This window comes from Grammomys surdaster, unplaced genomic scaffold (assembly GCF_004785775.1).
Source record: "Grammomys surdaster isolate TR1022 unplaced genomic scaffold, NIH_TR_1.0 129, whole genome shotgun sequence".
In the NCBI taxonomy this organism is placed as follows: Eukaryota; Metazoa; Chordata; class Mammalia; order Rodentia; family Muridae; genus Grammomys; species Grammomys surdaster.
In genome coordinates, this window is record NW_021604587.1 from 6,999,251 (window position 1) to 7,013,727 (window position 14,477).

General features: G+C 38.8%; 1 protein-coding gene across 1 annotated transcript in view; it reads right to left on the reverse strand.

Annotated features, from left to right (window-relative positions):
• Macrod2 (mono-ADP ribosylhydrolase 2) overlaps positions 1 to 14,477 on the reverse strand; it is a 1,849,434-nt gene that overhangs the window by 520,148 nt on the left and 1,314,809 nt on the right. The window contains exon 8 of the mRNA XM_028755287.1: positions 8,667 to 8,740. Within this exon, the coding sequence (XP_028611120.1) occupies positions 8,667 to 8,740 (74 nt within the window). The remainder of the gene's footprint in view (positions 1 to 8,666; positions 8,741 to 14,477) is intronic.

Below are 14,477 nucleotides of genomic sequence, written 5' to 3' on the forward strand. Positions count from 1 at the left end.
ATAAATACAATATTCCTAGACCTTGCCATCCAAATAGCCCCCTCTTGAATGAAAACTAACAATGAGGCTGAAGAAGCTATTTCTCATAAAATAAGAACAGTGGGGAGAAAGCATATGTGTAGCCTTACTTCCATTTCTCAGGTTTCTGATTGACATCCATGGAGGCATGCAGGCTAAGTGGTAGTGGTCTTGCTAAATTATATTATCTTAGGACATATGGGTCTTTATGAACAGATGAGTATGGAGCATGAAAGCAGCTTAAAGACGTTAAACATGCCAGTTACATAGATTGTAAGGTAGTGTGAGGGTGGGCATAACATCTATTTGGTTAGCTCTAGCACAGGGTAGGATATGTTAGCACCAAATATTGAACCATCTTGCCAAGAGACAGAAGGTTCTTGAGGCTTGGCTTTAACTCTACAAGTATGATTAAGAATATTAATACAAAAGAACAAGATTGGCTTCTGACAAGCAATGTAGCATTTCTCACAATTTCAGCAAAGATATTCTGAGAGTAGAAACATTGTGTGTGACAGAGAAGAAAATGGAAGGAAGGAGGAATGAGGGAGGAAGGAAGTGAGGGAGGGAGAGACAGAAGGAGGGAGGTAGAGGGAGGGAGGGAGGGACAGAAGGAGGGAGGTAGGGGGAGGGAGGGAAGGAGAGAGGGAGGGAGGGAGGGAAGTAATGAGGGAGGGAGGAATGGGGAAGCCTATAATTTACAAGCCATCAGAGTTATTCTAGAGTAAATGCAGCATGGTGTGTCTGAAAGCCTGTGAATCAATTTCTTCAGTTATGTCACAGTTTATGAGCATCATGGCTTTCACCCATAGATCCTCTTGAACAAGTCCAAGGGTACCATTTTAGAGGAGCATATGAGGTTGCTGATTCTTATTAGCATAACTCCATTCTTGCACAGGATATGAAGATGGGACTTAGTGTTCCAGACACACAGATTCTAACCTTAGATTCCCCTCAGCATTAAGGCTGGCATTGATACTAAAATGAAGTCATTGCCAGAAGGGAATTCTGAGGGTGTCATGTGTTCTTCAAGGCCTCTGTCTACTGGCCACATGCCATGTTGCCGAGAGCTGAAGGAAAGCACACTGTGTTCCTCGTAAACAACTATCTCCAGGGGCTGGGGCATAGTATGAAAGATATAATTTTCAATCTTCAATTTAAGCATCATTTCCATTATATTTAAACTCCACTTTTAAGTACCACAATGATCCTAAGGCATTTCATGTCAGTAGCATAAGGCAGTTCCTACTCTTCCTTTCCTTCCCTCCTGCTCCCAAACCCCGCCATGTGATTCCAAAACAAGAGTGACAAATAATTTTTAACACTGCATATGTTCAAAGACCTCTGCCAAGAATGGGAAAAAATAACCTTGGCAACAGAAGCTATAGTGTCACCATTCCTTTGTGATCTGTAGTGAGGAAATTGTGTCCTTTGCCTTGTCAAATTAGCATGAGAATGGCATGTGTAGTGGCAGTGTTCAGGAGAATGATAGGAAATTTCTTCAGTAGACTTTTCTAATTCTGTTTCCCAAGGTGGAGAAACTTATTCAACTCCCAAGTAAACTCTGGTTTAGTATTTGAATGTTTGGTGGCACAGGGAAGTCCCACAACTTCCTTGTAATTAGAACCAAGATTTTGGGGCTGGGAGTTGATTTAGTGAGTGTGCCTTTAATGTGTAATCATGAGGATATAAATTTGGGTTCTCAGTGGTCAGGTATAAAAGCAGGTATTGCTGCACATGCCCATAACTCCAGTGTCAGCCATGAGCAAGACAGAAATAGGAGAGTTCCTAGTGTCAGCCAGCACACTCAACAAATTCCAGGTAGGGCATGATTGAAGAGGACACCTGATGTTCTCCTCTGGCTTCCATATACTTTACACACAATGCTTATCACACACACACACATACACACACACACACACACAGAGAAAGAGAGAGAGAGAGAGAGAGAGAGAGAGAGAGAACAAGAGAGACTAATATCTTTATTTCTAAAGGACATGATGATAAAATCAAATCCAATTTTGGTCTCTATCTGGCACTTGGAGACCCCACAGTACAGATAAATTTGGGTAAAGTCTAAACCCTCAGATAGAAAATGAGACTAGATATGCCCCAGGCTGATACTGTGTCTCTATATAGCATCATAGTTCATCAAGCTGCATCTGTAGGTATGCTACTTACAGTGACAAAGAGTAACATCACAGGTGTTGCACTTCCCTCAGAAGGCACAGAGCAAACAATTGAACTGACATAGAGATGGTACTTAACATTTTCAATAACAATCTGTTTGCATAAGATACATAATTAAAAAATATGTGTCTGGCAGAGCATCCAAAATGTGTAGGTAATGCAACAAAGCTTCTACCTTCCTCCAGCACTGAGGAAAACCAATTTTGAGTTTGAAAAGACAGTAGTGGAGTGTCTCCTGTGTCATTCAGTTTCAGCTTCAGCTAGGTACCCGCTAAGTAAAGCAAAGGATTCCTCCAGTAACTCCATTTCAGAACAGGAGCTTGGTTTGCTCCGGGAGAGGCAATATTATGAGGAAGAACATCAAAAGAAATCTTCATGGAGTAGTTAAAGAAAGGCTCCATATCCCACAGTCAGCATAGATGAACATATGGTTGGCCTCAGGTGAAGTAAGGCCTCCTAGCCAGAAGACTGCACATGACCATGGCGTTAACAAGAGCTTCCTAGACTGCTAAGCATTTGCCTGTCTGCTACTTTATAATTGATGGAGGTTCAGTTTCCCTCCACTGTGTAACTGAGATCTGATTAGAACTCCAAGATGTCCATGTATGAGTTTCTCCCAAAGTGAGTGGTCTATCTCAGACTATATTGTTCATGCCTTATCTCCTAGGAAGACTTTCTTGAGGAGTTAGCAAGTCCAGTGGATGCTATAAAATGCATGCTCCCTTAGGGAATTTGAAATATTGAATGTGACCCTAATAAATTGGAACTATCTCATAACATCAGGCCCTTTGCAGCTTTTAGAGGAAAAGACATCCTGTTCTGCTTTCTATGGAAAAATTACAACTAGGTATGCTGCTCTAGAGATCAATAACCAAATGCCATATGAGTCCCTGGTGTCCAACAATAGAGCAGGCACTGTAAAAACGTTTCTTAGGCTAACTTCCAGATATGAATAGGGGTGTCTCAGATTCTTGGAGTGGAAAAAATCATGATTTCACATGAGATGATATTTTTAGTTGCATGAAAAATGAGGAATGTGTGAAGCTGTATATGATACCCCATGCCAGACACCTCAAGTTAGAAGTATGGGCCATATTCCCACTGTTCATTTTCAGAAAACTCATTTATTTTACTTTCCTATCTGTGTAATAAAACTACTCCTTGAGAAAAATGGAGTATTTACAGAAACATTATCATCCTAGCTGATGTCCACTTTCAGTAGCCAACACAAAATCCTTTTTGTTCAGTTTTCTGAAACTAGCAACTTTAAAATTTTATTTTAGCTGAAGACACAAGTACATAAACTACACCCCTACCCATCTCTGCTGTGGCCTCCCATCTTCTTACTCTGTATGCTAATGCTTCAAACAATGTTTCCATTTCTTTGTGCTCTGGGTTTTGAAAGAACTCTTCTCACTGATCTCACAGTAATAACTCAGCTCTTAACAGTGAAAAACTCCTTTTGGTTTTTTTTTTTTTTTAAGTTTTCTGGTTTTCAGTTCTCGGACTATATTTTTGGGTTCAACTCTTTTCTTCTCCTACTCCTTCTGAGACTCCTCTTTTTAAGAGCTGCTTCCTCTCCCAATTGTGCAATTTGTTCAGTCAGGATCCCTTCTGCAGGTTTTACTGAGCTCCTGAATCTGTCATGAAAGCCATTCCCTCACCATCCTGATGTGGAGAAAACTAAGTTAGTACATGATGGGGACAGAACATAGATCACAGGGCTCCAGTTGTGGCCCTCTGGGTATGGAAGTAATGTTTCATGGCAATGGCCGTGGTCTGTGAAATCAAATAGAATCCAACTGACTACTGTGTTCAGAAAAGAAAAGTATCCATCCTAAATCTTCAAAAACAGGGTTAGTAAATGGCAAACCACAAACCTTACCAATCCCATAACACTAGTCATTTATAGTGTGATGCCTGAACCTCAAGAGAAGGTGACACTGAATTATAAGGTCATCTGGAGAAGGGAAACATGACCACTAATGGGAGAACCACATCATATCATTACTCTTCCTTTTTTTTCCTTCAGGAAACTTTCAGGGGATTAGATCAACCAAGAGTCCCAGTGCAGGTACCCTTTTCCACCAAGCTCAAGACTGGCCTTTCCTCTTTCAAAGCTGAATGACTTGTGAGTAGATAGACGGATAGACGGATCACAATGGGGCCACCTGTAAGTGCCAAATTAGGTAACCGATGATGATGACAATGATATTAATAATAGAAATGTGATCATGAAGTAATAGTAGGGAAATATCTGAATGAGAAGAGGAATAAAGACTGCCATGCTTCTCCTTGTGTGTATAGTCTGTAATTGCAGTCACCTACCAAAACTCCCCAAGGCCTGGCCCCGAACTGCTAAGGCTAACTTTTTATACACTATGTTTCATTTTGGTGGCATTTTTCCTCTACATAAGATGTGTGAGCACTTCTTTCAACTCACCTCACACTAAGATATGATCATTGTTTCACCTTGTCTTTTTTGATTTTATATTGAGCTACAGGAATGAATAACAGACTTTTATATTGAAGAATTGGTTAGATATTGGAAATCAGACCATATTCGATTATCTGCCATGTCACTCCTATTTTCTATATATTTTCATATAAATATGCCTTGTAGCAATTCTCTTCATCACAGGAAATACATAGAAAGTTGACCTGAGTGTATCAGTCAAATATTCAGTTGTCAATCTTGATTCTCTACCTATGTCCAGTTCCACATCAGACACCATATTGGATTCACCTTTATAACAGATATCACTGTTTTTTGCTGATATTCAGCTTTCCCTATTTTATGTAAGAACTTCATTTTCTTATTTACTGGAACTTAGTTACAAGGTGCCTTTTATTTGATAAAAAAATATGAAAAAAAGTTACATACAGAATTCCTGTGTTTATGCATTCCCTATGATGAGACAATATTTCCATCAGCCTGGGTTCCTGATGTATCCAATGTCCTCTGATAACTCAAGACAAACAATATATACAATGAGAAAGCTGTCATAGAGCCATCACTGTTTTATAACGCTGAGACTTGAGGATGGTTTGTAACTGTGGAATTAGCTAGTTAACTCACCGAAAACAACCTTCAAAGCCTCTACTTTACAATAGATCTTAAACCTCCTCCTTGCTCCTTCCTTTAATACCATCAGAGTCTTCCAAAAGTCCTCATGTTTTATTTGGATTTGCTGCAAGTCCCTCAGCTGAGTTCCCTCCATCTTTCTCAGATATTTCTAGAGGATATTTTCCAAAGAGCAGCAGTATTAATTTTTAGAGATTTAAAGAAGTCATGTTACTCCCTTACCCCAAACGTATAACGTATATTATACTACAGATATTAACTGGTGAAGTATACACTATACTACATTATACTATACTATACTATACTATACTATACTCTAGTGCACTATAGTAAACAAGTAGTATGGTCGAAAGTCTCCCTATTGAGCACAGTACCTATTATTCAACTTCTACCAGTCTCCAAATTTGCCTCTTACCATTCTTCTATCAACAGTCACCACATTTCCTTCCTACCTCTTGTCAGCAGTAAGCTCATGCCCCATTCTGCTTTTGTCTTCTCCTTTTATTAATTCACTTATTTATTCACTTTACATCTAGATAGGAGCTTACCCTCCCCCTTCTCTACCCAGTCCCTCCCTCTCATCTCCCTTCCCCTGCCAACCCCTATGCTGCCCCAATCTATGCCTGTTTCTGTCTTCTTGATTCTTCCTCCTGGAATGTTTTACCTCAGACACTCTGTAGAGCTTAGCTTACTCCCTCTTGTTATAAAAAATTTCCACCAAAGTCATAGCCTCAGAAGAGTAAAACCACATCTTCTTATAATCCATTCTGTAGCTATGATGCTTGATCTTGTAAAGAACTCTTTGGACTGTTTTATTTCTTTATTTGCTTAATTTGCTTCTCTCTTCACAGAATGTGACTACCAAAAGAAAGGGACTATTTGTTTGTCTTTTAGTGCTTTGTCCCAGGTAGAAATGTGCCTAGTGGATTTCCATAAATATTTATCAAATGAATGAAGAAATGAATAACTCACTGAAACAATCAAGATGTCAAAACAACACTGCAACTAAAAGACAAGTGAATTGGAAGCAAAATTCTTTCACAAATCTTTAGCCTAGTTTGTTTGGTTAAGCAGAGTACATCTTACATCAAATTACAATTGAATAATCAGTTTGCATAGCTTTTATCTATAGTCACTTATAATTTATTTACTCAGTAAAATGAGATGTGTCCAAATTAACTTGCTGACACTCTTTAGTATATATTAAAACAAGAAGTTCTTAAAAGGTTACCAGCACAAGATATATTTAATGTAGTCACAACTAGCATGTTACTGAAGCAAAATGACCTAAATTTTCTACAATGCCCAAGATGTACATGAAAATAAAATGAAAAAAATAGACTCGGAGACAGACTGCGTTAGAGAATTCAGTAGGAGACACTAAGAACGCATTTCAGAAAGTTCTCTAGACGGCTTTATTGGGATCAATGTGCTGCTATAATTTGTCAATGAGCAGTACATATGGGTAGTATATCTTCCTCTTCATTATCAGCTCCTCAGTGTTCATGGGCACTTGTACCACAGGCCAAGGTGAAAAGCATGAAATTTCTTCAGTCCATATATTCTTTATTCTTAGGTTATCATTCAGGAGAAAGGAAGGTTAGTAACAAGTATACTTGCAGTGTTAGCAACTTTTAATCATGAGATATGCTATGGTTTTTGGAGGACACAAAAAAGGATAGCATCCTAAGGAATATTTTGTGTGAAATAGACATATGTGGACAATAAGAGTTTTCAAAAGAACTCACATCCTTCCCTGGCATGAGAGATAGCTGGGAGACATGAAATGAGACAACTCCATGGGATTCTTAGAAATCTTATCTAATTTTTTGTTGCTAGAAAAGGGTCATTTTCTAGCCCCAGAAGACTGCTGTGAAGATAAGAGATGTTTATAAGCTAGATATATTAGTCTCTTGTTTTTCTTTTCCTTCTTTGAGGCAAGTATCATCTACATTAAAGTTATAGTATACCTACATTTCAAATTTGTGCGGCAGGAAGAGATCTACATATTTGGCTGTATGGTCCTCACTTCTACTAAAGGTTAACAATACATCTGGTTAAGGAATGTTGAAATTATATTAATTAGAAAATGACACTATTTCTTTAAATATGTAGAATAATAAAGCTGGTCCTCAATAGAAAACAATCACAGGCTCTTTTCCATACTCAGCCTTTTCCAAATATTCTGTCCCCTACCCAAAGAGAAAGCTAAATTCACAATCATAAATGGAAGCAAAACTCACTGTAATAATTAAATGACAATCTAAAGAAGAAAATCAGAACAATCAGAGAAAGGAATAATGCAGAAGGCTGTACACTGCCTGTAACTCTCTTGCTGTTTTGATGGGTGAACAGACAAACCCCTGAAGTGTACAGCTTCTTGTTGTAGCTGTACTACTGCTTTATTTATATGAGTAATTCTCTTGATTATCACTCTCCATATCCCAGCATATTTTATAGACCTTACTGAAGGAGTAGAAATGGGGATGAGATATGTACCTTGTTCCTCATACAAGATATTCTGATTACAGGTCTCCCCACGACACACACATTCCTTCCAGATCTACACTACCCACCCAAGGTCACATCCTTTCTCACTGTCTCTCTCTTATTATAAAACAATAGGCATTTGAAAAAGGATAAATAAATAAGATAATAACAAAACAAATAAACAGAAAAGTAAAGAACCAAAGAAAAAGCATAGAGACATTGGTAAACACAGAAATCCTACAAAATACCATATTGGAAACTAGAATATATAAACAAAACCAATAATATATAAATTATTTCAAATGAAAGCATTTCATTTCACTTAAAAGAGAAAGAAAGAAAAAAGAAAGAAAGAAAGAAAGAAAGAAAGAAAGAAAGAAAGAAAGAGAGAAAGTTGCCATAAATGCCAGTTAAAATTATGCAATCTAATTGCAGTTCCACATCTAGAAGTCACATTAAGAAATGGCCTAGCTATAAATAAAGATGGAGCCTACTACCAGATGTAATGTGTTACCACACAAGCAACAAAGACAAACTAGTTTGTTTAAGGAAATTAGCCCAGGAAGAATAAAGAATTATCAACAAATCCATTCCAACCTCCTTCTCCCCCCACACCCCATAATGTCCTAAAAGCATGAAGAGTAGAATTTGAGGCAACGTGTCTGCTCTCCTCGCTCATCTTCTCCACCAAACTTGTCATGATATCTACCTCAGCCAAATGATTACAGGAAAATATTTAATCCCATGCAACCCAAATGAAGAAAAGCCAGATAGCACCAGTGTAAGGAGCAGGTCTGGTTGGTATTGATGCAAATTTTTTGTCCTGTTTTAACATAGGCTCAAATCACACTATATGGAATCATCATTGTGTTGGTCCTCTTACCTCCTGGTGATTCTTGGCCAGCCATTCCTTAATCGTTCCTAGGGCAATGACTGCTGCAGGCTCATTTGGAAAACCTATGTGGAGAGCATAGGAAAGCAAATGAATAAAACAAAGAAGAGATGCAGAAGTCAACCAAGGATTGTGAATGGATTGATCTCATTACATAGTATTCCATTCAATGAGCAAGTGAAATAAGGCTGGTGGTAATACATTTTATACAGATGTGAAACTTTCAATCAATGTCATGGTATTAATAAAACCAGCTCTGTACCAGTTACAAAACAAAAAAAGATTTAATAAATAGATGGATCAAAATCATTCACATATTCTTAATAGTTTGTAATATACTTTATCTTAGTAGTGTTCAGGTCAAAGTTTACTATCTGCCTCAGCTTTTAGGTTTTTTTATTGAAAATAGATTTCTTTGTTCCTCATACAAGATATTCTGATTACAGGTCTCCCCACGACACATACATTCCTTCCAGATCTACACTACCCACCCAAGTCACATCCTTTTCTCACACTCTCTCTCTTATTATAAAACAATAGGCATTTGAAAAAGGATAAATAAATAAGATAATAACAAAACAAACAAACAGAAAAGTAAAGAACCAAAAAAAAAGCATAGAGACATTGGTAAACACAGAAATCCTACAAAAATATCATATTGGAAACTAGAATATGTAAACAAAACCAATAATACATAAATTGTAGGCTTACAGAGTAAATGAAAGAAAATAAAAAAGAAAGAAAGAAAGTCAGAGAGAGAGAAAATAATACTCAAAGTATTATGTAATCCCCTCCCCCCAAAATTAGTATTGAGTTTGTTTTATGTTTTAAACCTCTTCAGCTTAAAACCCAATAAATGTAGCAAAGAGAAAGCGTGTGGTTGGTGCAGAATCATTAGGTCAGTGAACTGCCACAAGACAAGGAGGTTAACATGGCAAACAGCCATATAAAAGAAATCTATTATCAGTATTCATTGATGGTGATTCCAGCTCTACTTGGGGTTACTAGAGATGACATATGGGATGAAAATCACATCAACTAAACTGACCTTCTGCGGTAGGGTTAGATTTAACCACAGCAGCAAGAGTGGCAGAGTTATGCTTCATCGCAGCATGAACATGTTAGGAATGTCAACAGCACATCCAGTATGGCTTTTTAGTTAATGAGACCGAATGCATCCCTGGACCGTCAGAATCATTATGCAACTGGCTAACAGAAATAGAATAAGGAGGAATCTTACAGATTCACATTTCTTTGATTCGAAAAGAGGAGACAGTAGTGACTATTCTGTTGAAACATGTTTTAAGCTCTATATTGGCGTCTTCATCATTGCCTTTCTATAAGTTTTCAGTCTCCTATTCGATATATCTTTCTGGATTTACATGTTCCAATACATCTTATTTTGCTCTATTTTTCATTTTTTAAAAATTATCTACAAGTACACAATTTAGTGGTAGTTAATGTATTTATTAAGTTGTAGAATCATCACTGTCTGGCAGAGTACTTTAATGGTCCCTGGAGACATTTTGTGCTGCCAACAGTCATTCCAAAGCTCCTGTCCTGGCAGCATCTCCATACCATTAGCAGTCTCTTCCTGAACTTTCTAATACACCTTCTTCAGTATCCTCTTCTGTTTGACTAATTCTTCTCAGGTTCCTTTTTTTCCCCTTTCCTTAGAACTGTCAAATCATTCTGATTAGTATAAGGTGGAATTTCAGAGTCACTTTGATTTCCATTTCCCTGATGGCTAAGGACTTTGAACATTTCTTTAAGTGCTACTCAGTCATTTTAGATTCCTCTGTTGTGAATTCTCTGTTTAGTTCTATACTCCATTTTTTGATTGGGTTGTTTGGTTTTTTGGTTCTTAGCTTCTTGAGTTCTTTATATATTTTGCACACTTCTATTGAATGTGGGGTTAGTGAAGATATTTTCCCAATCCGTAGGTTGTATGTTTGTCCTATTGATTTGTCCTTTGCCTTACAGAAGCTTTCCAGTTTTATGAGGTTCCATTTATTAATTCTTGATCTTAAAGTATGAGCCATTGGAGTTCTGTTTAAGAAATTTCACCATGCCAATGAGTTCAAGGCTCTTTCCCACTTTCTCTTCTATTAGATTCAGTGTTTCTGGTTTTATGTTGAGATCCTTGACCACTTGAACTTGAGTTTGTGCAAGGTGACAAATATGGTTCTATTTTCAGTTTTCTACATACTAACTGCCAGTTAGACCAGCACCATTTATTGAAGATGCTTTCTTTTCTCCATTGTATAGTTTTGGCTTCTTTGTCAAAGATCAAGTGTCTTTAAGTGTATGATTTTATTTCTGGGTCTTCAATTCTATTACATTGATCAACGTGTCTGTCTCTGTACCAATACCATGTAGTTTTTATCCCTATTTCTCTGTAGTATAGCTTAATTTCAGGGATGGTGATTCCCCCAGAAATTCTTTTATTTTTAAGAACTGTTTTTGCTATTCTGGGTTTTTTGTTTTTTGAGATGAATTTGAGAATTGCTCTTTCTGTGTCTTTAAAGAACACCAATCAGAATGGCTAAGATCAAAACCTCAAGTGACAGCACATGTTGGCAAGAATGTGGAGAAAGAGGAACACTCTTCCATTGCTGGTGGGATTGCAAACTGGTACAACCACCCTGGAAATCAATCTGAAAGTTCCTCAGAAAATTGGAAATAGATCTACCTGAAGATCCATTTATACCACTTAGGCATATACGCAAAAGATGCCCCACCATGCTGCAGGGGCAAGTGTTCCACTATGTTCATAGTGGCCTTGTTTGTGATAGCCAAAAGCTGGAAGCAACCCGGATGTCCCACAACAGAAGAATGGATAGAGAAAATGTGGTTCATTTACACAATGGAATACTACTCAGCTATTAAGAATGAGGACATCCTGAGATTTTTGGGCAAATGGTTGGAACTAGAAAATATCATCCTGAGTGTGGTAACTCAGACCCAAAAGGACATGCATGAACTGCAGGGACAAAAATGGAAAAGAGCCTGAGGAAAAGGAGGTCCAGTGACAGGCACAAATTGGGATCCAGCTAAAGGAGAGGCCCTAAGGCCTGACACTATTACTGAGGCTCACAAAAAGAGGCCTATCATGGCCGCCTTCCAAAAGACCCAACAAGTAGCTGAAAGAGTCTGATGCATATATTTACACACAACCAATGGATAGAAGCTGCTGACCCCTGTGGTAGAAATAGGGAAAAGCTGGAAGAAGCTGAGGAGGAAGGTGATCCTGTAGAAGGAACAGCAGTCTCAACCAACCCAGACCCCCAAGATCTCTCAGACACTGGGCCATTAACCAGGCAGAATACATCAGCTGATATGGTCCCCTAACACATATACAGCAGAAGACTGCTGGGTCTGGACTCGGTCAGAGAAGATGCACTTAACTCTCGAGAGACTGGAGTCCCCTGAGAGTGGTGAGGTCTGCTGGAGTGGGTGATGGGGTGGTAGAGACATCTTCATGAAGACAATAGGGTAGAGGAGGAGGTATGGGATGTGGAACAGTCAGAGGGTGGACTGTGAGGGGGATAGAATCTGGACTGTAAACAAAGATTAAATAAAAATTTTAAAAAAAGGCATGTCAAATCATTGTCCTTCCAAGTTCTCACACCTAGCCATTTTCATACATTCTACTCCAGCTAGTTTCAACATCAACCACTAGATTGTTGGTGAGATGCCTTCTCTTATGACATTGCATGACCTGACAAAAAAAGAGAGACATTGCTGTGTGAAGAGATCCTCTGGTGCTAAATCCACAGGACTGTGTTTTTACTGACGGCCCAACACTCAGTAGCCTTCAGTGAGTGGGAAAGATGACCCACCATCGCAGTGCCCTTGTCTGCAAGCACTCAAAAACAAATATTGCTTTTCTAAGATTTCTTTTAACAAATTTTGCTAGAGATTTCATGAAGAAGCTGGGGGCAGATAACAGGATCAAGATCCATGTATTTTAGTTTATAACCCATTGGGAACCTCAGTGAAATGAAAAATGTCAATTTGTTTTGAGCACTCGTAAATTCCTCTGTGACATTTGGCATTCATTTTATTTAAATAAATGCTTTATTAATTTTTTTAAAAATTATTATAAAAAAAGCTGTTAATTAGAAAACTAGATATTTGACATTTGCCTGCTTTTCACTCAGGCCTTTTTAAGGTGTAAGCTTGGGTTCTAAGTGCTAAGTTGGGTACCATTTGTAGAAGTTTGTCCCAGTTCTTCCTCCCAGCCCCATGCTCCCAGAAATAAGACTGAGACTTAAAATATATTTATAAATACCTTGGCCATATAGTTAGGCTCTTCTCTGGCTAGAGCATAACTAAATTAATCCCATTCTTTTAACCTATAGTCTGCCATGTGATTGGTTACCTGTGCTCAGTATCATGAATCTGTTTCATCACATCCTCCCAGACAAATCTTGCTGTGCCTGGCTCTATCCAAGACTTTTGAGATAATATTTTAAAAATGCCACTGCTCTGACTGACTATCTAAAGCAGAGGCAGCTCTGCTTAGCTCAGGCCACCATGCTCTGTGGCCAGAAGCCACCCACACCACAGCTGGAAGCGGCCGGAGGCCACCGGCGAGTGCACCACAACTAGACCCACAGCTCTGGCCAACCAGAAACACCAGCCCTGGCACCCACGAGATGCCATCGTTGTGGCCAGCTCTGCAATCCAGTACGCTGTCTCCACAAAGCTAGGCTGAATCCCAGACCATACCCACCATCCACGCGGTACCTGGTGGAAATGAGACTCTAAAGCTTAATCATTATCCAAAGGCTTTATGTATTTAGAAAGGCTCAATAAACAATTTGCCCACACAATTAGAGTTGTTACCCAATACCTAACCTTAGATATAATTTGTTACCCAGGACTGTTCTTGATGCGTCCGTAGTTCTCCATGGCTGCTACATCTCTCTTCCCTCCTCCTCACCCCTCCTCTTCCCTCTCCTTACTCCTCCCACATTAGCTCCTCACAAATTACTGAGTTTATTGTAACATGTAGCGGGGGGAATATCCCGCTACAAAAGACTTCTCTTAATTTAATATCCTTTTCTGCATTCAAACAAATTATTATTGGACCAAAAATGAGTTACTATCTCGATACTTTTAACAAGATGCTGTTGAATAAAAGTCCAAAGTTTAGGAAAGGAAGTAAATATGCAAATATGCCACCACAAAACAGCAAGTCCAGTAGGGTGGTAAAACACAGATGAAGGGGACCAGGTAACACATGACAGAAGGTTAGGGGATAGACATGCAGAGGAACCATTCAAGATAACATTGTCCTCAGAAGTAAAAAGGTAGTAGCAAACAGTGATGGAAAAGGCAGGGGAAGTGAACAGGAGATTTAAAAACAAACAGTCAAATTCAAAACACAGGGTGAATGCATCAGCTTGCACAAAGGAAACAGGTTGTGCATTCGGCACTGAGGAGTTAACCACAGAGCCTTGCTCACTCCTCCTTTCCCTGAGTCGAACACTGGCATTTGTAGTCACACTTTCCTTAACATGCTTGAGCACACAACCACAAGCTGTCTTCTCTTCTGTGTGGCTTGCTCACTACGGCAGTGCTTTTCTCTGAGTCACAGCTGTGTGTCACCACTTTTCCTGCTGGCAACTGAAGCCTGAACAGTGTGTCCCTCTGGAGTGTGAACTCCTCTTCCTTTCTTTCCTTTCCCATTGATCTCAGGTGAGGTCTGGCCGGGCCTCAAATGGACAGCTGTACTTCAGTCTTAGTTACACTGCTTTAGCGATTCCGTGGCTTCTCCAACCTATTCAATGCCCT